The sequence below is a fragment of the Oncorhynchus nerka genome, linkage group LG10 (genome assembly GCF_034236695.1).
Source record: "Oncorhynchus nerka isolate Pitt River linkage group LG10, Oner_Uvic_2.0, whole genome shotgun sequence".
In the NCBI taxonomy this organism is placed as follows: domain Eukaryota; kingdom Metazoa; phylum Chordata; class Actinopteri; order Salmoniformes; family Salmonidae; genus Oncorhynchus; species Oncorhynchus nerka.
In genome coordinates, this window is record NC_088405.1 from 75,641,437 (window position 1) to 75,665,694 (window position 24,258).

General features: G+C 42.5%; 1 protein-coding gene across 1 annotated transcript in view; it reads right to left on the reverse strand.

Moving 5' to 3' along the window:
• LOC115136005 (rho GTPase-activating protein 32-like) overlaps positions 1–24,258 on the reverse strand; it is a 259,254-nt gene that overhangs the window by 14,797 nt on the left and 220,199 nt on the right. The window contains 5 exon segments of the mRNA XM_029671318.2: positions 28–130; positions 2,178–2,327; positions 20,484–20,558; positions 21,184–21,234; positions 23,378–23,459. Of these exon segments, the coding sequence (XP_029527178.2) occupies positions 28–130; positions 2,178–2,327; positions 20,484–20,558; positions 21,184–21,234; positions 23,378–23,459 (461 nt within the window).

The following is a 24,258-nucleotide window of genomic DNA, read 5'->3' on the forward strand; positions in this document are numbered from 1 at the left end:
TTGACTGTGTGTGTGTGTGTGTCTAACCGTAGTTTCTGGATGTTGGAGGCGATTCCAGAGAGGCGGTACATGCCGTCCACCACGCCATGCTTCTCAATGAACTCTGTGCAGCTCTTGAGTACCTGGGGAACTGTAGCAGCAAACAAACACCACAATGTCAGAGAGTGAGAGTGTGAGAGAGAGAGAGAGGGAGAGAAAGACACCTTTAAAGGGCATCTCTACTTCAATCAATAGATGTGCACCGGAACACTGCAATAAATGTGCACCCTTTAATAATGTATAGACGTTTCCTTTCTAAAGAGCGTGCATATATTCTTCCTCAAGGGAACACCAGCTACGAGGGGTTTTGGACTGAGAGAATATTTGACCTTCTCTGATAAAGAAAAACACAAACTTCTGTTGAGTGTCCGAGACCAAGGCCCAAAAAGGGTCCTTATTTCCTTTCTCCATCACTGCAGCATAGCAAATCAATATCCTACCACCACTGGCTGTTTGTGAAAAAAACACCTGCTGTTTCACCTTTGTTACTTCCTCTGGCCAGTGGTCAGCACAGAGCAGAGAGAGCAGTAGACTCGGTGGCTATCTGGATAAGATCATCAGATAACAAGTCATGGCCTGCTGCAAGGGCAGAGAGAGACACAGGGCGAGAGACCGGGCGAGAGAGAGAGAGAGAAACTCTACTTGGAGGAGTTGAGACATGAAAAAGGGTATAGCCAGAAAAGTTAACTTCTCTATTACCATAAAATAAATGTCTCAATGTGTTTTGGTGTCCATATGACCCATTCTGATGGACCAAACCTCAAATGCAAATAGTTAGTTGAAACTTCTTGTCAAGGAGGAAGATGTGATCTCTGAAATTTGTTGGCGTGAGGCAGGGAGAGGTCATTTCACTCTTGCAAAAATCTGTCCAAAATAAGGCCAATGCATTTCTATGTGCTTATTTTGGACCAAAACTTGATGCTTGACCTCCCCCATTTGTGATGACTCCCACTGTTAAGGCGGAAACCTGCATCTCTTCAGTATATACAGATCGCGGGTGTAAATGGGAAGGTGCACAACACAGCACAGAGGAGCAAAAGAGACAAGACCAAAAATACAACACGAGAATAAGCAGACAAACGCTTATAAAAACAAAAAATAACAAAACCTTGATATACAGGGATTTGGAATATTGTGTAAAAAAAACATTAGAATTAATCAAATGTATTTGATATATCGCCCAGCCCTACATGGGGCCGTGCATTATCATGCTTGATCATAAGGTGATGGCGGCGGATGAATGGCACGACAATGGGCCTCAGGATCTCGTCACGATATATCAACATTCCTGCAGTCAGCATGCCAATTACATGCTCCCTTAAAACTTGTGACAAAACTGCACTTTTTAGAGTGGCCTGTTATTGTCCCCAGCACAAGGTGCACTTGAGTGATGGTCATGCTGTTTAATTACCTTCTTGATATGCCACACCTGCCAGGTGGATGGATTATCAAGGCAAAATAAATTACTCACTAACAGGGATGTAAACAAATTTGTGCACAAAATGTGCCACTGTAATGCAGCTTTACAGCACTGTGGTGGGAGCCCATTTGAACAGAGTAGAAGAGGGAGAGGAATGGGGGGAGAGGAGGTTGTTTGGGTGGTAGTAGTGCAGGCAGACAGAACAGACAGCTCAGGATGGATTTGGGGGCAAACAAAGCATGTGTTGCCAGATCCCTCTGGCTCCAGATCAGTGGAGAGGAAAAAATCTCCCTGTAACCACGCTGCTGACCTGACCTTTACACCCTCTAAGTTGCCACGGTCGCCGTAGCAACCCTCCCAGGGCGCAGAGGGTGGTCGGGTTCATTCTGCATGCACGGACCGTAAAGCTGTAGGGCGTGAGTCAACAACAGCCCAACCCTGCTCTAGCCTCTACCGGAGTTGAGCCAAGCCCTGCTATACAGCCACTGTTAGGTGGCGACTAGTCGGACCCTTGTACCATAGTGTGAGTGACCATCATGCACAAAGAAGGGTGACCGTTAATCCTGAGAACACCTCTCAGTATTTTAGTGTTTGTATGTGTGCGTTTCAAGCCTTCAATACCACAGTTGAGGTCGAAGCTGAAGAACTTCCACATTTATGTGTCAGAGATTGAATGTACCTGTGTGTTTGTGAGAGAGAAAGAAAGGGAGTGTTTCACCATCGTGGCCCGAGTTGAGGAGGTGCTCCCCAAGGTCACAGCCAAACACCCTCTCCCGGAGGATGCCCCGCTGCTTCAGCTTCTGCTTGGTGGGCCTGGACTTCATGAAGGTGCGCAGGAACGTGATCAGCTTCCCGTGCTTCTTAGACACTGCCAGGAAAGAGAGACACACACATACAATATGTTTAACACACACTCACATGTTCAGCTGGTGTTGACCGTCCATGTAATGTGAAATAACGCATTTAAAATGGTGAGCTGGCAAAGTGATGCAAACATACCAGTAAGGTGAGCTGCAAGACCTGGCTTTCATTAGATTATTGATTATTTTTAATCCAAGGTTATGCTGCATTTATGATCCAAGGTTCAATGGAAACATATAACAGACCAGAGGTGTGTGTGAATAAGCCAGTCCCAACCAATACATTTAAAAAAAAAAAAATCTTCTTCTAATGCCAGCCATTTATTACACCATGGGAAGATTTCTTGAGACTGTATTCAGCTTCATTCCTCAATTTAAATTCGAGGGCAACTGCAAACATCCTCCACTAGAATCACCACCTCAATATGAAAGACAAACCAAAGCCCCTCATTAAAAGACAATGGGTCTAGAAAAAAGGTCTAAGCCTTTCAAAGTATAGGCCCAGTTGTTTTTTCCATTTGGAAAATTGTGAGAAAAAAACCTCAGCTTTCAGAGAGAACAATGGAGTTGGCATGCCTGCAAACTTTTGTTCACAAATCCTCCACTGCAAATTGTAGATCCCAGAGTCAAATTTCCCCTGAAAAAGTGGAGACACATTCTCCAACGGAGCAGAAATAAGCCGGCTGTATCGTCCGACACGTTGGGGAATCAACTTTCCCTCTACAGCAAAGCTGCCTAATTCCAGTCCTGGAGGGCCAAAACATTTATGTTTTTGGTTTCTACCTGGTAGTTAATTGCACTCCCCTGGTGTCCCAGGTCTGAATCAGTCCCTGTTTAGATGGGGAAGATTAAAACCAGAAGTGTTTCAGACCTCCAGTACTTGAATTTGGCAGCCCTGCTCTACAGACTACAAACAAAATACGTAACCCTATTCCAGGGACAACTTTTCTGAGTGAGTCCACTCTCTTCACCACAGATAAATACCGAAAGTACTTTCATTTGTGTTTATATTGAGTACGAGAAGCACACTGCTTCTAAATCATGAACCATACTTTCGGCATTGCTAAATTCTCAGCTGATTGGAGCCAGAATTTTCCCTATGAGAAAGATAAAAATTCCTTGGTGCTGAATCCCACCAAACTGCTGAGGCAGCTTTGTTACCAACCGTTGAGGCATCAAAAGGGCTTTGCATATCATGTAGGGCTGACATGGCAATTGTATCAGCTTACACCAGCTGTCACTGTTATTTAGGAACCCACATCAACAGAAGCTGATGGGAGCGCAAGCCTGCAAGGCAAGAAAGACTTTCCAGAGTTGTCTGAAGACTTCTCTGCTCAATGTCAACTCTGCTGACAGTGAAGGGGCAATTCCAGAGACGCTCTTCGGAAAATCAAACTGATTGTGGGACAATGACGAGGTCATTGTTTAAGCTATCTTTGGCGAAAGCCTCCAAGATGGAAAACATATGGTATACTATCTCACAGGGTTGGGTAAAGCACTGCTGCAACTCTGATTTTATGCAGTGCCTTCGGAAGGTAATAACACCCATAGAGTTTTTTTCTTCAAATAAATAAAACATGTAAAGCTGAAAGTCAATAAGTATTCCTCTTTGATATGGCAAGACTAAATAAGTTCAGGAGTTAAAAATAGTGTTTAACATGATTTTTTAATGACAACCTCATCTCTGTACCCCACACATACAATTATCTGTAAGGTCCCTAATTCCAGCAGTGAATTTCAAACACAGACTCAACCACAAAGACCAGGGAGGTTTTCTAATGCCTTGTAAAGGGCACCTATTGGTAGATGGGTAAAGAACAAACAAACAAAGCAGACATTGAATAATCCTTTGTGCATGGAGAATTTATTAATTACACTTCGGATGTTGTATTAATACACCCAGTCACCACAAAGATACAGGCGTCATTGATAACTCAGTTGCCGGAGAGGAAGGAAAGAGCTCAGGGATTTCACCATGAGGCCAATGGTGATTTTAAAACAGTTAGAGTTTAATGGCCGTGATAGGAGAAAACTGAGGAAGGATCAACAACATTGTAATTGCTCCACAATACTAACCTAATTGACTGAGTGAAAGAAGGAAGTCTGAAAATAAAAATATTCCAAAACATGCATCCTGTTTGCAATAAGGCACTATAGTAAAACTGCAAAAAATGTGGCAAAATAATTAACTTTATGTTCTGAATACAAAGCATTATATTTGGGGCAAATTCAACATAAACACATCACTTTCCAAGATGGCGTAGCAGTCAGACGTCTTTGGCTTTTGTCCTGTCGTGTCCCTTGTGTATATCTTTTTCTTTGCATATCTTTTAAAAATATTTTCCTAAACCTTAACTTCTAAATGTATTTATATTTACCTCGGATCTGGAATCCCTCAACTGAAGCTAGCCAGCTAACAACCTACCAGCTATCAGTTAGCAAACAATTGCTAGCGGTCATCAGCTAACCTTTAGCTCGGAAAGCTCTCGCCAGTTCGAACAACGTGACTTAAACCAGAGCATAACGGACCTATTTCTCTCCATATCCCCAGATTCCTACAGCAAACTCAGAACATTTTCATCTGGATCTTTGCAACTAGCTAACCGCAATTCTGGTGACCACTCCTGGCTAGCATTTCCATCCTGGAGGAAGCACCAATTAGCCTGAAGCTAGCCCGGACAGGGCTCCTGTGCTACCACTGAAGCCCACTCCCGGGCTACAATATCCGGACCCCTTCTACTGTCAGTACGGGGCACGGAATCCCGCCGATCCTCTACGATTGGAATACTGACATAATCTTCCCGAGGATTCCAACAGGCCCCTCAGGCGTGATGCCTGCTGAAGGCCCATTCTGCTAACCTGCTAGCTACCTAGAGCTACTTGGAACCCTACTAACTCCACGACTGGTCTATCGACGTCACCGCAAGAAGAGGCAAAAACAGACTTACCCCCATCGCGACGTCTCCCAAAGGCTAACTTGCTAGCCCCGGTCTACTAACTGCTAGCTTGCCTGCCCCGGTCTGCTAACTGCTAGCCCCTGCTAACTGCTTGCTTGCTAACCCAGTCTGCTAACTGTTAGCTTGCCAGCACCGGTCTGCTAACTGCTAACTTGTTTAGCCCCGGCCTACTAACGGTTAGCGTGTTAACATCGGCCTGCTAACTGTCTGAATCGACGTGTTTCCAGTCAGCCCAACCACTCACTGGACCCATATGTTCACTTGGCTAAGCATGCCTCTCTCTAATATCAACATGCCTCGTCCATTACTGTCCTGGTTAGTGATTACTGTCTTATATATATATATAATAACCAACCATGTTGTTCCACCTCCTACATATGCGATGACATCACCTGGTTTAAATATCTCTAGAGACTATATCTCTCATCATTACTCAATGCCTAGGTTTACTTTCAATGTACTCACATCCTACCATACCTTTGTCTGTACACTATGCCTTTAATCTATGCTATCGTGCCCAGAAACCTGCTCCTTATACTCTCTGTTCCGAACGTGCTAGACGGTCAGTTAGTATAGCATTTAGCCATACCCTTATCCTACTTCTCCTCTGTTCCTCTGGTGATGTAGAGGTTAATCCAGGTCCTGCAGTGCCTAGCTCCTCTCCTACTCCCCAGGTGCTCTCATTTGTGGACTTATGCCTTGGTTTCATGCATGTTAACATTAGAAGCCTACTCCCTAAGTTTGTTTTACTAAATGCTTTAGCACACTCTGCCAACCCGGATGTCTTAGCCGTGTCTGAATCCTGGCTTAGGAAAACCCCCAAAAACCCTGAAATCTCTATAACATTATCCCCCAAGATAGAACTGCCAAAGGGGGCGGTGTTGCAATCTACTGCAAAGATAGCCTGCAGAGTTCTGTATTTACTATCCAAGTCTGTACCCAAACAATTTGAGCTTCTACTTCTAAAAATTCACCTTTCCAGAAACAAGTCACTATTGCCGCTTGCTATAGACCTCCCTCAGCCCCCAGCTGTGCCCTCGATACCATATGTGAATTGATTACCCCCATCTATCCTCTGAGCTCGTGCTACTAGGTGACCTAAACTGGGACATGCTTAACACCCCGTCCATCCTACAATCCAAGCTTGATGCCCTCAATGTCACACAAATTATCAATGAACCTACCAGGTACAACTCCAAATCCGTAAACACGGGCACCCTCATAGATGTCATCCTAACTAACTCGCCCTCCAAATACACCTCTGCTGTTTTCAATCAAGATCTCAGCAATCACTGCCTCATTGCCTGCATCCGTAATGATCTGCGACCAAACGACCACCCCTCATCACTGTTAAACACTCCCTAAAACACTTCTGCGAGCAGGCCTTTCTAATTGACCTGGCTGGGGTAACCTGGAATGACATTGACCTCATCCCGTCAGTAGATGATGCCTGGCTATTCTTTAAAAGTGCCTTCCTCACCATCTTAAATAAGCATGAGTCATAGTCAGCGGGGCAGAGAGCTGCTCTTCGGGTGGTTGGACACAGTGGAAGTCCCCGCGGTCCACAGCAAGTCAAATAAGAGCCAGCAGCCTCACCCTGAGATTTGCATGTGGAACTCTTGGATTCCAGAGGGGGAAATTTATGTGGAATTTTGATAGTTTGGGGAGAATTATTATTATTATTATTGTTGTGACAAAACTGGTGTGGTTGACCGTAATGATATTTCACAATGCTCATACAGTTAGAAAATACTTTTACGACATTTTGAAAGGCAAACGTCATTAATTAGGACTTTTAAGGTGGTGTAAGGAGCCGTATGAAATTATGCCAACATAATGCAGACGGAGGTAAGCAAACACGCGGGTGCTCGCGTGGACATGCACACACTCCGGTCAGAGTCAACACAAAGCAGCTACTGTCTGTTCTTTATCTTTACAACTTTCACAGTTAAGTGCCACTGTATAGGAAGCTAACAATAACATTCCACATTGCACTGCATAGCTATCCTCTCAGTCAACATTGATCATTTCTCAAAACAAGAATAGACTGACAAGTTTCAGAAGAAAGTTATTTGTTTCTAGCCATTTTGAGCCTGTAATCAGACCCACAAATGATGATGCTCCAGATACTCAACTAGACTAAAGAAGGCCAGTTGTATTGCTTCTTTAATCAGAACACCAGTTTTCAGCTGTGCTAACATAATTGCAAAAGGATTTTCTTGTGATCAATTAACCTTTTAAAATGATAAACTTTGATTAGCTAACACAACATGCCATTGGAACACAGGAGTGATGGTTGTTGATAATGGGCCTCTGTACGCCTATGTAGATATTTTAGTTTCCAGCTTCAATTGTAATTTACAACATTAACAATGTCTACACTGTATTTCTGATCAATGTGCTGTTATTTTAATGGACAAAAAATATGTTTTTCTTTCAAAAACAAGGATTTTTCTAAGGGACCCCAAACTTTTGAACGGTAATGTATTTGTAATAAAGCAGCTTTCTTGGCAACATTTTTGCTTCCCCTTCCCCTACATTTATGGCTCATTCCCAAGATTATCCAGCGAAACATTTGGATCAGGATATCAGTAGGAAATTTAAGCATCTGAATAAAAATATATATATTTCTGGGGCAGGATCATTTCCAATCTCTCCACGCCATGACTGCTGCTGAACTAACGTGGAGAGGGAGAAAGAATAACAAAGGGGGAGAAGGACAGAGATGGAGACAACAGAGTGCGAGAGAGACAGCGAGTGAGAAGAAGTGGAGCCAAAGCTTGGACTGCGAGCTATCAAAACTGTTGAGATTGCAGGAGCGCACGTGTGACAGGCGATGGAGGCCCCAATACGCTCAGGGACCAGATGCGTGGTAAAGTAACCGTTACTGACATCACAGCAAACATCACGCTCCCTCTCGGATGCTGGCCCACACATCAACTGCCATATCCCATTCCATTAGGCTGGGTCGTTTCAAGGGATGCGTGCAGGCCAACCGTAGGTGCAAAACCACAATGTAGAAATTAGTTTGAGGTGCATTGTTTGAAACTTCTCTGAAATGATTTGATAACGTTATGCATCTACCTTTTGCTGTACTGTATTGAGATTGTTGCCAAGATAACAATGACAGGTTATACTGATGCCATGACACTAAACCCTGCATTTCCAAGTACAGTACAACGGATATCAAATCTACTTGCAACATCAGTCCAACAATACTACTGGAGAGGGATGTCGAGGAATCCAACTATTATGTCAACTTCATGCTCTATTTAGCAGAGCCTTTTTGCAACCTGCTCATGTTCAACAGGCTTGACCGCTCCATTTACCTGCTCAATTACCCCCCATCCCCCCGTTTACAACCACATCAAGCACTTTTATAGAGGGGGGAGCATTGTTCTGCCATGAGCCAGTGTTTACATTCTTCACCAAGGCAGGTCCTATGGTATTCCATGGCGAAAACTGCTATAGAATATTTAGAAATGACACCATTGAGAGATGACAACAGTAACAGTATAATATGGACCTATCCAGTTAGCCCCCCAAAAAGCTTTAATTGCCAGTGGGAGCAATGTTGTGTCCAAAGCAAACAGTAGAATTGCATCTGCCCATTAAATGTGGTCCTGGGAGACAGTGATCTGTTTGGGTATGAGAGCGCTGGAGCATGTCACAGCCAGGCCAGAATGGCTGATTGTTCCAAGCTGAATACCCCATTGGAGTAACAGAGAGTTCTGGCTGAGAGCGGGATGACATCAGCCAAAAGTGTGTGGTCTCACAGGACAACTATGCAAATGGTCCTTTAAGACAACTAACAAATAGAGCAATATTTATCTTGGGGGACCAGAGTGAGTTCATTCTGACGTCTTATTTTCAGGGAGTCCAAATGAAACTGCTTTATAAGACATCCATCTCAGCCTTTGTAAGATAAGGTTGATAACATGCAAACTACAAAGCCCAATAGACCTCTAAAGGATCAATGTGGTATCTCAAAGCTATGAATCAATTTAATGCATGTCATTATATGATGTAATTGCCACGACTCACAGGAGATATCAAGGGTGTAAAGAAAACGCAACACTGTTCTTGTGAGCATAAGGAAATTCCGAAGGAGTCTTAACATAAATAGGTCTGCCTATAGGACACTTAAACCTAACTACTGTTGAATATTAACAGACCCTCACAAATGACAGTCATTGAAAGCATGAGCAGTTTCAACCTGAGACATAGTTGTCTATTTCCCTCCCACTGAGTTTAATTAATAATTTTAGAGCAATTGTCAAATGAATGTTAGGGTTGATTTGAATTTCAACAACTGTGCTACTAGACTAAATGACATGACTGCCCACATCACGTAAATCTAATAAAAATAATTTCAGAGAAGATCAACAAAACGGCTTGAACTTTCATCGATTGACAACATAATTTCAGAATTTAGGTGAGAAAGCAGTGAATAAGTGACAAATAAACTGAATTAATGGGCAAAGACAGTTCTAACCCCCCAGATACAATTGAAATACACACTATACTAGGCTACAAATGAAATCCCATACAGTAATACATTCTACAGTAATACATTCTACAGTAATACATTCTTACCTGCGTTTCAGTGGGATTCTCCCTTTATGACAGGACTTTAAATAGGGGATCCAAGGTAAACTGTAGGCATTTCCTTACAGATGCTCGTACTGTGACTCCTTATAATTTGGTTAATACGACTAATTATTTCAAAAGACACCGCCGACAAAACTTCACCTGACAATCACAAAATGTAGGGCTACCCATGGACAGTGAATAGTAGTCAAAAATAGGATTAGGATAAGTGTGCTTCTCACTCCTCAGCGAGTCTACTATGAGTTCAATCGCCCCGCAAGCAAACTTTCGTCACAGCATTCTTTCCATTCAGTTAAACCAGCCCCCTCCCGTGTCAGTTTACAACCCAACTAGACCATTGAACTGAGAAGAGGGTTGCTGCGAACGGAGTATGGGCAAGTGGGCGTGTAGAAAGGAGAGTAGCAGGCATGTGGAAAGGAGTGGGTGTGCCGAAAGGAACGATTTGGGCTTGTGGAAAAGACAAATAATTGTACATTTTCAGTTATAAAACTGATGATTGTTTATTTTTCATTAAAAGTACTTATGATGTGCTTACTGTGACTGTCACCCTGATAAATCAAATAAAATTGTATTGGTCACATATACATGGTTAGCAGATGTTATTGCGAGTGTAGCGAAATGCTTGTGCATCTAAACTCAGCTAAAAAAGAAATGTCCCTTTTTCAAAGATAATTCGTAAAAATCCAAATAATTTCAAAGATCTTCATTGTAAAGGGTTTAAACACTGCTTGTTCAATTCACCATAAACAATTCATGAACATGCGCCTGTGGAACAGTCGTTAGGTCAAGCTTACAGACGGTAGGCAATTAAGGTCACAGTTATGAAAACTTAGGACACTAAGGAGGCCTTTCTACTGACTCTGAAAAACACCAAAAGAAAGATGCCCAGGGCATGCTGCAAGGAGGCATGAGGACTGCAGATGTGTCCAGGGCAATAGATTGCAATGTCCGTACTGTGAGACGCCTAAGACAGCGCTACAGGGAGAGAGAACGGACAACTGATCGTCCTCGCAGTGGCAAACCACGTGTAACAACACCTGCACAGGATCGGGTACATCCGAAAATCACACCTGCGGGACAGGTACAGGATAACAACAACAACTGCCCGAGTTACACCAGAAACGAACAATCCCTCCATCAGGGCTCAGAATGTCCGCAATAGGCTGAGAAAGGCTGGACAGAGGGCTTGTAGGCCTCTTGTAAGGGAGGTCCTCACCAGACATCTCCGGCAACAACGTCACCTATGGGCACAAACCCACCATCGCTGGACCAGACAGGACTGGCAAAAAATGCCCTCCACTCGCGGTTTTGTCTCACCAGGGGTGATGGTCGGATTCACGTTTATCGACGACGGAATGAGCGTTACACTGAGGGCTGTACTCTGGAGCAGGATCGATTTGGAGGTGGAGGTTCCGTCATGGTCTGGGGCGATGTGTCACAGCATCATCAGACTGAGCTTGTTGTCATTGCAGGCAATCTCAACGCTGTGCATTACAGGGAAGACATCCTCCTCCCTCATGTGGTACCCTTCCTGCAGGCTCATCCTGACATGACCCTCCAGCATGACAATGCCACCAGCCATACTGCTCGTTCTGTGCGTGATTTCCTGCAAGACAGGAATGTCAGTGTTCTGCCATGGCCAGCGAAGAGCCTGGATCTCAATCCCATTGAGAATGTCTGGGACCTGTTGGATAGGAGGGTGAGGGCTAAGGCCATTCACCCCAGAACTGTCTGGGAATTTACAGGTGCTTTGGTGGAAGAGTGGGGTAGCATCTCACAGCAAGAACTGGCAAATCTGGTGCAGTCCATGAGGAGGAGATGCACTGCAGTGCTTAATGCAGCTGGTGGCCACACCAGATACTGACTGTTACTTTTGACTTTGACCCCATTTTTGTTCAGGGACACATTATTCCATTTCTGTTAGTCACATGACTGTGGAACTTGTTCAGGTTTTGTCTCAGTTGTTGAATCGTATGTTCATACAAATATTTACAAGTTTGCTGAAAATAAACGCAGTTGACAGTGAGAGTGTGTTTCTTTTTTTGCTGAGTTTAGTTCAGACAATGCAGCAATATCAACAAGCAATTTAACAATTCCACAACAACTACCTAATACATATACATCCAAGTAAAGGGATGGAAGGGGAAAAATAAAGGTATATTCCAAAAAAAGTATGTATATTCATGCATGTATGTGTATGTATATACAGTTGAAGTCGGAAGTTTACATACACTTAGGTTGGAATCATTAAATCTAATTTTTCAACCACTCCACAAATTTCTTGCAAACAAACTACAGTTTTGGCAAGTCGGTTAGGACATGAAGTAATGTTACCAACAATTGTTTACAGACATATTATTTCACTTATAATTCACTGTATCACAATTCCAATGGGTCAGAAGTTTACATAAACTAAGTTGACTGTGCCTTTAAACAGCTCGGAAAATTCCAGAAAATTGTCATGGCTTTTAGAAGCTTCTGATAGGCTAATTGACATCATTTGGGTAAAATAGAGGTGTACCTGTGGATGTATTTCAAGGCCTACCTTCAAACTCAGTGCCTCTTTGTTGAACATGGAAAAATCAAAAGAAATCAGCAAAGACCTCAGAAGAAAAATTGTAGACCTCCACAAGTCTGGTTCATCCTTGGGAGCAATTTCCAAATGCCTAGAGGTACCACGTTCATCTGTACAAACAATAGTATGCACGTATAAACACCATGAGACCACGCAGACATCATACAGTCTCCTAGAGATGAACGCACTTTGGTGCGAAAAGTGCAAATCAATCCCAGAACAACAGCAAAGGACCTTGTGAAGATGCTGGAAGAAACAGGTACAAAAGCATCTATATCCACAGTAAAACGAGTCTATATCGACATAACCTGAAAGGCCGCTCAGCAAGGAAGAAGCCACTGCTCCAAAACCGCCACAAAAAAGCTAGACTACGGTTTTCAACTGCACATGGAGACAAAGATTGTACTTTTTGGAGAAATGTCCTCTGGTCTGATGAAACAGAAATATACAAATAGAACTGTTTGGCCATAATGACCATGGTTATGTTTGAAGGAAAAAGGGGTAAGCTTGCAAGCCAAAGAACACCATCTCAACATGAAGCACGGTTGGCAGCATCATGTTGTGGGGGTGCTTTGCTGCAGGAGGGTCTGGTGCACTTCACAAAATAGATGGCTTCATGAGGGAGGAAAATGATGTGGACATATTGAAGCAACATCGCAAGACATCAGTCAGGAAGTTAAAGCTTGGTCGAAAATGGATCTTCCAAATGGACAATGACCCCAAGCATACTTCCAAAGTTGTGGAGAAACGGCTTAACGACAACAAAGTCAAGGTATTGGAGTGGCCATCACAAATCCCTGACCTCAATCCTATAGAAAATTTGTGGGCAGAACTGAAAAAGCGTGTGCGAGCAAGGAAGCCTACAAACCTGACTCAGTTACACCAGCTCTGTCAGGAGGAATGGGCCATTCCCATTTGGGTAGCCTTCCACAAAAATGTTTTACCCAAGTTAGACAATTTAAAGGCAATGCTTCCAATACTAATTGAGTGTATGAAAACTTCTGACCCACTGGGAATGTGATGAAAGAAATACAAGCTGAAATAAAATCATTCTCTCTTCTATTATTCTGACATTTCACATTCTTAAAATAAAGTGGTGATCCTAACTGACCTAAGAAGGAATTTTTTACTAGGATTAAATGCCAGGAATTGTGAAAAACTGAGTTTAAAATGTACCTGGCTAAGGTGTATGTAAACACACACCGGTACGTACGTATGTATGTATATGGATATTTACCCCAAAAATATATGGGGGATTTGAAATGATGCAGACAATTACATTGATGGAAGCAACAATCTTTCCGCAATATATAAAAGTAAAGGGATGGAATAAGAATATGTACATATAAATATATGGATGAGCAATGACTGAGCAGCATAGGCAAGATGCAATAGATGGTATAAAGTACAGTACACACATATGGGATGAGTAATGCAAGATATGTAAACATCAGTATTAAAGTGGCATTACTAAAGTGACTAGTGATCCATTTGATAGAGTGGCCAATGATTTCAAGTCTGTATTTTTATTTATTTTTTACCTTTATTTAACTAGGCAAGTCAGGTAAGAACAAATTCTTATTTACAACGACGGCCTAGGAACAGTGGGTAAAATGTTCAGGGACAGAACGACAGATTTGTACCATGTCAGCTCGGGGATTCGAACTTGCAACCTTTCGGTTACTAGCCCAACACTCTAACCACTTGGCTACCCTGCCGCCCCATGTAGGCAGTATGTAGGCAGCAGCCTCTCTGTGTTAGTGATGGCTGTGTAACAGTCTGATGGCCTTGAGATAGAAGCTATTTGTCTCCTGGTCCAAGCTTTGATGCACCTGTACTGATCTCGCTACTAGTAGCTACTTCCCATGCAGTTGCCGGACCTGCCAGACAGTAGTGCCAGTGTAGTTGCCGTTCATGCCCTCCCCATTGAGTAGTAGACTGTATCCATGTATAAAAGTGACATCTAGATGGTTATCAATTTTCATTATTTCTTGTATAGGCTGCTATGAATCCATGGGAAGGAAAAAAGTTGACACGGTACCTACTGCCGGCGACATGTCCTGCTACAGCTGCCCATTAAGGAAGCAGGTAGGAAGCAGGTTGGCAGGCATGTCGATACAACACCACAAATCTTCCCAATTAGGTGAGTTGCTTTCTATACACCCACTCTCTTTCGACACAGCCACTCGCCCATACTCCAGTCATCATATTGTGCTGCAGCTACCCATACTTGAGTGGACTGGCCGGTCACAACGTCTCGCATGGAAACGCTGTGCAAATCGATGGAGCATACGACCACAATTCTGTTTCAAAGAGGCAGTCACCACAACAAACCCATTTCACTTAGCACAGACGTAGCTCAGATTCAGAGTTCACATGTACAGGGTTGCAGGTGTGATTGCCGGGTACAGTGAAAATCTTAGGCTCCGAGCTCTAACATGCAGGACTAAGCGAAATAAAATTGTGAAAAAAAAAATATATATATATATATATATATATATATATATATATATGTTTGGGAAAATGATTTTTATGTTTGGAAAAATAACGTTCCCAAAGTAAACGGCCTATTTCTCAGGACCAGATGCTAGAATATGCATATAATTGACAGCTTAGGATAGAAAACACTCTAAAGTTTCCAAAACTGTAAAAATATTGTCTGTGAGTATAACAGAACTGATATTGCAGGCAAGCCTGAGAAAAATCCAATCAGGAATTAACTCTTATTTTGAAACCCTGTGTTCCTATGCATCCCTATTGCCCATTGAAAGGGATATCAGCCAGATTCCTTTTTCTATGGCTTCCCTAAGGTGTCAACAGCCTTTAGACATAGTTTCAGGCTTTTATTTTGAAGAATGAGCGTGAACGACCACATTGCGTAAGTGGATAGGTGGGGGCTCTCAGAGTGATTTGTGCCAACTGTGAAAAGCCAACTGTCCCGGTTGATATATTATCGAATAGATATTTGAAAAACATAAAAAACGTTTGACATGTTTCTGTGTACATTATGGATATAATTTGGAATTTTTGTCTGCGTTGTCATGACCGCTCTTTCCGGTGGATTCCTGGGCATAACGCACCAAACTAACAGAGATATTTGGATATAAAAATATCTTTATGGAACAAAAGGAACATTTGTTGTCTAACTGGAGTCTCGTGAGTGAAAACATCCGAAGATCAAAGGTAAAGGATGAATTTGATTGCTTTTCTGATTTTCGTGACCAAGTTACCTGATGCTAGGTGTACTTATTGTTTTGTTATGCTATCGATAAACTTACAAAAGCGCTTTCGCTGTAAAGCATCATTTCAAAATCTGAGACGACAGGGTGATTAACAAATGGCTAAGCTGTGTTTCGCTATATTTTACTTGTGATTTCATGAATATGAATATTTTCTAGTAATATTATTTGACTATTGCGCTATGCTATTCAGCGTTGCTGATGACAAATATACCGGATCCGGGATGGGTGGTTCTAAGAGTTAACCTCTTGCTCCTACTCTAGATGCGTCCCATCTAGAGCTCTGGAAATGCAAATGCGCTACGCTAAATGCTAATAGTATTAGTTAAAACTCAAACGTTCATTAAAATACACATGCAGGGTATTGAATTAAAGCTACACTCGTTGTGAATCCAGGCAACAAGTCAGATTTTTAAAATGCTTTTCGGCGAAAGCATGAGAAGCTATTATCTGATAGCATGTAACACCCCAAAAGACCCGCAGGGGACGTAAACAAAATAATTAGCATAGTCGTCGCTACACAAACCGCACAAATAAAATATAAAACATTCATTACCTTTGACCATCTTCTTTGTTGGCACTCCTAGATGTCCCATAATCACTATTGGGTCTTTTTTTTCGATTAAATCGGTCCATATATAGCCTAGATATCGATCTATGAAGACTGTGTCATAAACGGAAAAAAATAGCGTTTCATAACGTAACGTCATTTTTTAAAATTCAAAAAGTTGACGATAAACTTTCACAAAACACTTCGAAATACTTTTGTAATGCAACTTTAGGTATTATTAAACGTTAATAAGCGATCAAATTGATCAAGAGGCGAAGTATACTCTTTAGCTGTCCGTCTGGAAAAGTTGTCCGTGTAACTCTCAACCAAAATATCCCGTCGGAGACCGGAGGGAAGTGGTTCCCTTGATTAGGTTCAACCAAGAATCAAAGCTGAATCAAATGACAAGACTCTAGACAACGTGTGGAAGCTGTAGGCGCTGAAACCTCGGTCTTATGTAATTCGGTTCACTTTGAACAATTCCTGGAAGTAGCGCAAGGATATTTATTTCCATTTTCAGTGATCAGGTTTTCCTGCGCTTTTGGATGAAACTCACGATCTGTTATAGTCACAGCCGTGATTTAACCAGTTTTATAAACGTCTGAGTGTTTTCTATCCACACATACTAATCATATGCATATACTATATTCCTGGCATGAGTAGCAGGGCGCTGAAATGTTGCGCGATTTTTAACAGAATGTTCGAAAAAGTAGGGGGTAGGAGGAAGAGGTTAAGTTCATGTTTAAAGTATCCCTATGTTTCTGTTATTACGGTGCTATCACTCTGTTATTAGTACGCCTGCGCGGTAGTCTCACCGCTGATGGACCTGGCCTGAGTGCAATGGCAACCATGTACTGTGGAAATACGGTTTAGTAAACGTTGTTAAACTGGAACCTAGTCCTTGTGTAATTTTAGGTTAATGGGGATAGGGGGCAGTATTTTCACTTTGGATGAATTGCGTGCCCATAGTGAACTGCATCCTACTCTGTCCTAGATTGCTAATATATGCATATTATTATTACTATTTGATAGAAAACACTCTGAAGTTTCTAAAACTGTTTGAATTATGTCTGTGAGTATAACAGAACTCATAGGGCAGGCAATCTTCCAAACAGGAAGTGAAATTCTGAATACATGTCTAATTTCAAGTCATCACCTATCCACTTCCAAATAAGATATGGATCTGGTAGCACTTCCTACACCTTCCACTAGATGTCCTCATTCAGTAGAACGTGGAATGGAGCGTCTGGTGTGAACTTTGACCGAATGGGAGGGGAAATAGTCACTGTCCCGACAGAATGCCATTTTCCTGTGGCGCATTTGTCTGTGGGTGTCACCATCGTTCCATTTGGCTGCAGATGAAAACGTATGCTCCGGTTGGAACGTTATTGGATATATATGAAAATATATATATATGAAAATAACATCCTGAAGATTGATTCTCTACTTAGTTTGACCAGTTTATTCGACCTGGAATATATATTTTTGAAGTTTTCGTCCGAGTTCTCCTAGACCAGGGCCAGCTTTTGGGCACGTGAGCTGAAAGTGCTAGCAAATGCAGCTAATTGGACACTAGTGTTGGACATTATGGAACAAAACAACGATTTATTGTGGAACTAGGACTCCTTGCACTGCATTCTGATGAAAGATCATCAAAGGTAAGGTAATATTTATGATGTTATTTCGTATTTCTGTTGACTCCAACATGGCGGAGAAATATATTTACGTCTGAGCGCTGTCTCAGATTATTGCATGGTAGGTTTTTTTCGTAATGGTTAAAAAAAATCTGACACAGCGGTTGCATTAAGAACCAGTGTTTCTTTAATTATATGTAGAACATGTATCTTTAGTCAAAGTATATGATGAGTATTTCTGTTATCTGGCGTAGCTTTCTATAATTCCTCCGGATATTTTGGAGGCATTTCTGAACATGGCGTCAATGTAAACCGAGATTTGTGGATATAAATATGCATATTATCAAACAAAACATAAATGTATTGTGTAACATGTCATATGAGTGTCATCTGATGAAGATTTTCAAAAGGTTAGTGATTCATTTTATCTCTAATCCTGCTTTTGGCTGGGAAAAATGGCTGTTTTTTTTATTTATTTGGTGGTGGTCTAACATAAATATATGTTGTGTTTTCGCTGTAAAACATTTTAAAACCAGACATGATGGGTAGATGAACAAGATGTTTATCGCTCATTTGCTGTATTGGTCTTGTTAATGTGTGAAAGTTAAATATTTCTAAAGAATATTTTTGAATTCCCTGCGCCAGCTTTTCAGCTGAATGGGGGGGGAGTTCCCCTAGGGGATCGCCTTGCCATAACAGATTTTAACACCCTCAAAGTAGCCTAAAAAACATTCCCTTTGTTTTCACATTGGTGTACTATGCACAAGTTGTGTGTACACCAAAAACATGACCCAAGGGTCATAGTAGGTGCGTGAGCACCCTCATTCCGCATCCAAGAGAATGAGGGCTGAAGTTTCTGAGACAATCTCCCCCAATCATTCCCCACAGGCCCAAACTACACAAGGTCTCTGTGCCTCACATACTTTCACGGCCCAGAGCATATGTGTTGGGAAATTGACCAAAGCCCCATTGGGAAAAGCATGACAAATATTACTGTCTCCTTCACACATTCTCCATTCTATCTCTCACTTTGCTTCTCTCATAGACACATCCAGCTCTTGTCTTGGCTCGCTTGCGTTCCTCACAGCTGCCCAAGTCACTCGACTGGTCCCCAGACAGGAAGCCAGCTCCAGCCCAGGGAGGAAGTAGGAGATTCAAAGAGTAGTGGGGTCAGAACATCTGGACAAACACCTGCCATACTAGGGCAGTCAGGCTGGAGAAAACAGCAGAGCTGATCACACTGTTGCTTAGACTTCAGTGTTTAAGTGTGTGGATGACGTGCGTCTCTCAAACATCAGTGTTTAAGTGTGTGGATGACGTGCGTCTCTCAGACTTCAGTGTTTAAGTGTGTGGATGACGGGCGTCTCTCAGACTTCAGTGTTTAAGTGTATGGATGACGTGCGTCTCTCAGACTTCAGGATTTAAGTGTGTGGATGACGTGCGTCTCTCAGACTTCAGTGTTTAACTGTGTGGATGACGTGCGACTTCAGTGTTTAAGTGTGTGGATGACGTGTAGTCTCTCAGACTTCAGTGTTTAAGTGTATGGATGACGTGCGTCTCTCAGACTTCATTGTTTAAGTGTGTGGATGACGTGCGTCTCTCAGACTTCAGTGTTTAAGTGTGTGGAACCCTTCATCCAAGTCAGACAGTTTGCAGATGTCCTTTTAAACTTGAGTTAAAAAGGCTAAAAACAATTCTGAGCTTTCCAAAGTAACTTTTTTCCCCAAATGCAACTCAATACAGTGGTGTATCCAACTGCAAAGGATCTCCTTCAATCTGCTCACTCTGAAATTTCAGAGGTAGAAATCTCAACCTAGTTCGCCAGCTAAAAGGACAGGAACCATTTTCTATGCAGGGGAGCTGGTGAGTGTATGTTTGAACATGTCAGGGTTCCTGTTAAGAATGTAGCCATTTCAGTGACCATGGAGAAGACTTGGCTCCTTACTGTTGCAGGACAAAGCTTAACGCTCCAAAGGATCCTTTTATAGCACCCGTCTTAAAGGGAGGACTTGAATAAATCAAGCCAGTCTAGACCCCAGCCACAGCCGAAAGTCTTTCAAGTTAAATCAAACAGAGTAGACAACTACAGCTGGCTGGTAACCAGATAGGGGGAACACTGAAGAGGTCTGAAGAAAAAAAGCAGCAGGATCAACTCCTCAAAAGGAACCCTGATAAACCTAAATAATAAAAGGTAAATAACACAGCAACACATTCATTAGAAATAGTCTAGTAATCAACTAATTAAGTCTAGTGCAAGTGAATCTGATAAAGGAGGGTACGTTACACTCCGACAACAGTGCTCAGGTTAGAGAGTAAGTGGATTTAGCTGTTCAAGTGAGTTTCCACGCATCAAAGAGAAGGCTCCTAAAGTATTTTTCTAAACTTGACCAAAGCACTTGTGTTACATCATAGAGTGCACCAAGAACTAAGAATGAACTAAGAATGAACTGCGGACTCTGGTCCTAGTGTAGTGGTATTTTAGAGACTTGGTGAACAGACAGAGAAAGACAGAGTGCCTCAGCAGCGTGTCGTGTGCGTTAGTAGTGGGTTAGCTCTGGGGTGGTTAAGGCACACGTAGGGATGGACACACGTGTCTACCTGAGCTCAGGCTGTAGAAGTTTAACGGGTCGGTCACCCATGCACTGTCCTGCTTTACACTCTCCATCTCCAAATCTGTATGCCATTCACACGAACGGATGGATAGGCAGGAGAGGTGGGTAGGAACGGAGAGGGAGAGAGATCGTCCTGTTAGAGGAGGAACATGGCAGGAACAACAGCTTTTTTTTCTGTTTCGAGACTGTCACTCAGTCAGATAGCTTGGCATCTGACACTTGGTGAAGGAGGCACAAAAGGACATTACGCATTATGTGTGCATTGGTTAAAGTTCAATTAATATACAGGAAATGAATAAATCTTTCATAGTACATCATTGGGCAGTGAATACTACAAAACTTTGTCAGCAAATAAAATAATTTTCACTGTAAAAATTGGTGTCAGCCAGTACAAAGTATCATTAAGTGTTGCAATGACTATTGAATTTGACAACCAGGTGTGGAAGGAGGAAAAGCAGTGTGGGTAAGAAAAGTGTGTGGCCCTTAAGTGCATCCTTTCTTCCTCCCTCCTCTAATCTGTGATTAAGCATGATTAGATAGGTGAACCCAAGGGCTCCATCACATGGCTTTCACCTGTCCAGTAATTTCTAATCATTGACTACTTCAAGGAAAGAAAGAAGGTTGCACTTGAACGGGGCCTGTGTTTGTGAGAGGGATAGGGAGAGGGGGTGTATACCAGCACGCACAGGGTGGGAAGAGACTCCAGGAGGCAGGCCGTAGACCAGAGCAGGGGAATGCTGAAGTAGGGTGGGGGGCAAAGGGGATGACAGTGAAATAAACAACAAGCTTAAACATGCATGGAGCAGAGTGAAGCCGTGCAAAAAACGACATGCAAATTTCTGGTGTGTGACCAATATGGAAACCCAATGAGTGGAGATCTAAAATGGGTGGGCAAGCAAATAGGAGCCATTTCCACAGAGTTGACTTTCTTTGTGTGCATTCAGGACAGTATGACAGATACAGCATGATGCATTATTTTATTTGCATAACACACAATCTAATATGCTTAGAAACATTGCCTTTAATTTTGTGCACCAGATAACATTGGGCCATAACCCCTAACAACATCTGAGACAGCATAGTTATGGTGATGATGCTATTCCTCATTACGGATCCTATGGGGTGTGTTGTTTTTTTGTCACCACTTCCCTGTATCCTTTGCCTTGATATTGTTCCCAGCAGGCCTTGCATGGTTCTGCTCCTACCAGGCCTCCCACCTCAATTCCAAAGGGTTGGTTCTGACACTGAGTCATTGGGTGATTCACCCTTTGAATTGGAAGGGAATTTTTCAAGACTGATTTAGATAAGCTTAAGGTGTCTGTGGCTGATCGAGAGAGTACATGGGGCCATGAGTCCAAAATGGTACCTCATTCCCTACATAGTGCTCATGAGCTCTGGCCAAAAGTAGAGCATTATAGGGAATGGGATGTCATCTCAGGATATAAGATATGAATAGGATGGGATGCCATGGAAAGGGCTTGGCAGCCTGGTCATTCCGAAACATGACATAAGCTGCACTTTTCACAATCCATCTAAAAGTATTACCCATGTAAGAGGGGGTCAAAGTCCATGCATGATAGAGTTTCTATTACGCCTATCAGAATGTCGTGGCTGTACTTTCTGATTGTGATAGGGCTTTATGGTACACTCACGTGTTGAATGGCCGTGTTTGTTTTTGGACACTCATATGAGTGCGCTAGGTGGCTTATCTGTTTGCTCTGGCTACCTATAGATCAGCGATACGTGTTTGCATTGGATTAACATTGACATTGTGCAAATAGAGACATGAGACGCGAGTTTAGGTGGTTATTCAAGAGCACGATAACTATGAATTTCATTTTTCAAGTTGTGAAACGTTGAGTAGTGGGAATTCTCACTGGACACTTCATACCAATATAAGATCATCACATTCAACTAAAGAGATCAATATTATGATCTAGGTCTTATGTTTTTATTTTGCAGTCTAGTGTTGTGTTGAATACACAAGTCTCTTCAATCAATCCCTAGGTCTATACCGTCACTAAACTTTCCTTTTGGATTCACCCTATTGTATTGTGGAGTCAGCCCTGAAATGCATTTAAAAAGGCCAGTTAACATGAGAAATGTTTGGGTTGGTTGTGACTTCACTCATTCAGACATGATAGGTGTTCCCTCACATTGTTCCCTTTGAACATCTTGGCCATGTTCTGTTATAATCTCCACCCGGCACAGCCAGAAGAGGACTGGCCACCCCACATAGCCTGGTTCCTCTCTAGGTTTCTTCCTAGGTTTTGGCCTTTCTAGGGAGTTTTTCCTAGCCACTGTGCTTCTACACCTGCATTGCTTGCTGTTTGGTGTTTTAGGCTGGGTTTCTGTACAGCACTTTGAGATATCAGCTGATGTACGAAGGGCTATATAAATAAATTTGATTTGATTTGATTTTGACATTGCTCTGTGCTTTAGCCTCAGCTGGCCTAGCCGCCTGAGACAGACCGACACTTGTGTAGAGCATCACCCTTACTCCTCCACAGAGTGGCACTAGCACCTGCTGCAGCTCAGTCACCATGACACACCACACATCCCATCCACATCATCATCACACCACACACTTACAGACGAGATCACAGTTGGGAATCCCCCCCCAATCTCACCAGACATTATCATACTCTAACGTTGATATGCATTTTCCATAACCAACTGCTTCCTGCTGTCATAAATATCAGATATATCTAGTTAGTAGTTTATAGTTAATGATGTCAAAATCACAACAACACATTTTTGATAAGAACTATTATATACTTTATCCACCAAAAACAACATAGCACCCAGTGGGAGCGAACACTAGGAGAGTCACGGATGCCTCACTGTACCTGGTTTTGGCACCGAGAGGAAATACAGTACCTGGTTTTGGCACCGAGTTGGTGACGGACTGCGGCACCTTGTCGTTTATCAGCTCCACACACTCACTGGGAAAGAAGCCAACCTGGGGAGAGAGGACAAAAAAACACTTTTTACACACACACAGAGAGAGAGAGAGAGAGAGAGAGAGCACAAGAGTGAGCAGAGAGGATGAGTGTGTGTGAAAATGAATGAATGAGTGAGAGCAGTACCACTAAAGACTGATAAACAGCCTTCAGCCACTTATATCAATATGTCTCTACTGTGCATCTGGCCTTTGTTGGAGACCTCTCTCTGGATTAGGGAGTCCATAGGCAGTTGGTATAAACACATACTAAAAGGTTGGTGTGAGACCCAGGATGCCACTTGGAAATGTGCTGTGCTCGTTGCGGTGTTCAGTCAAGATCATGTGCCTAAATAGCTGCCCAAGCTATGGCTTTTAGGAATGGTCTGTGCCAGCTGAAGCGGAGGTAAAGGCTGGAGGGTGAGTGTGTGTGGGGCAATGTGTGTGTGAGACTGTGTTTACATGCTGTGTGTGTGTATCCCAAATATTTTATATCAGAAGAACATTTCCTTCTAGTCTATAATTGGACACTGGACAGAAGTCAAGAGCAGACTGTGATAGTTTAAAATCTCTACAGTCAACCAAAAAGCAAAATATCCTTGTCGGACACAGATGTTAGTGCGTCAGGTAGCCTAGCGGTTAGGGCACTGGGCCAATAAACGAAAGGTTGCTGGCTCGATTACCCGAGCCAACAAGGTGAAAAAAAGCAAAGCACTTAAACCCTAATTTGCTCAAGGGGTGCCATACTACTATGGCTGACCCTTTAAAACAACACATTTCACTGCACCCATCCTGTGTGCGACAATAAAACATATATTTC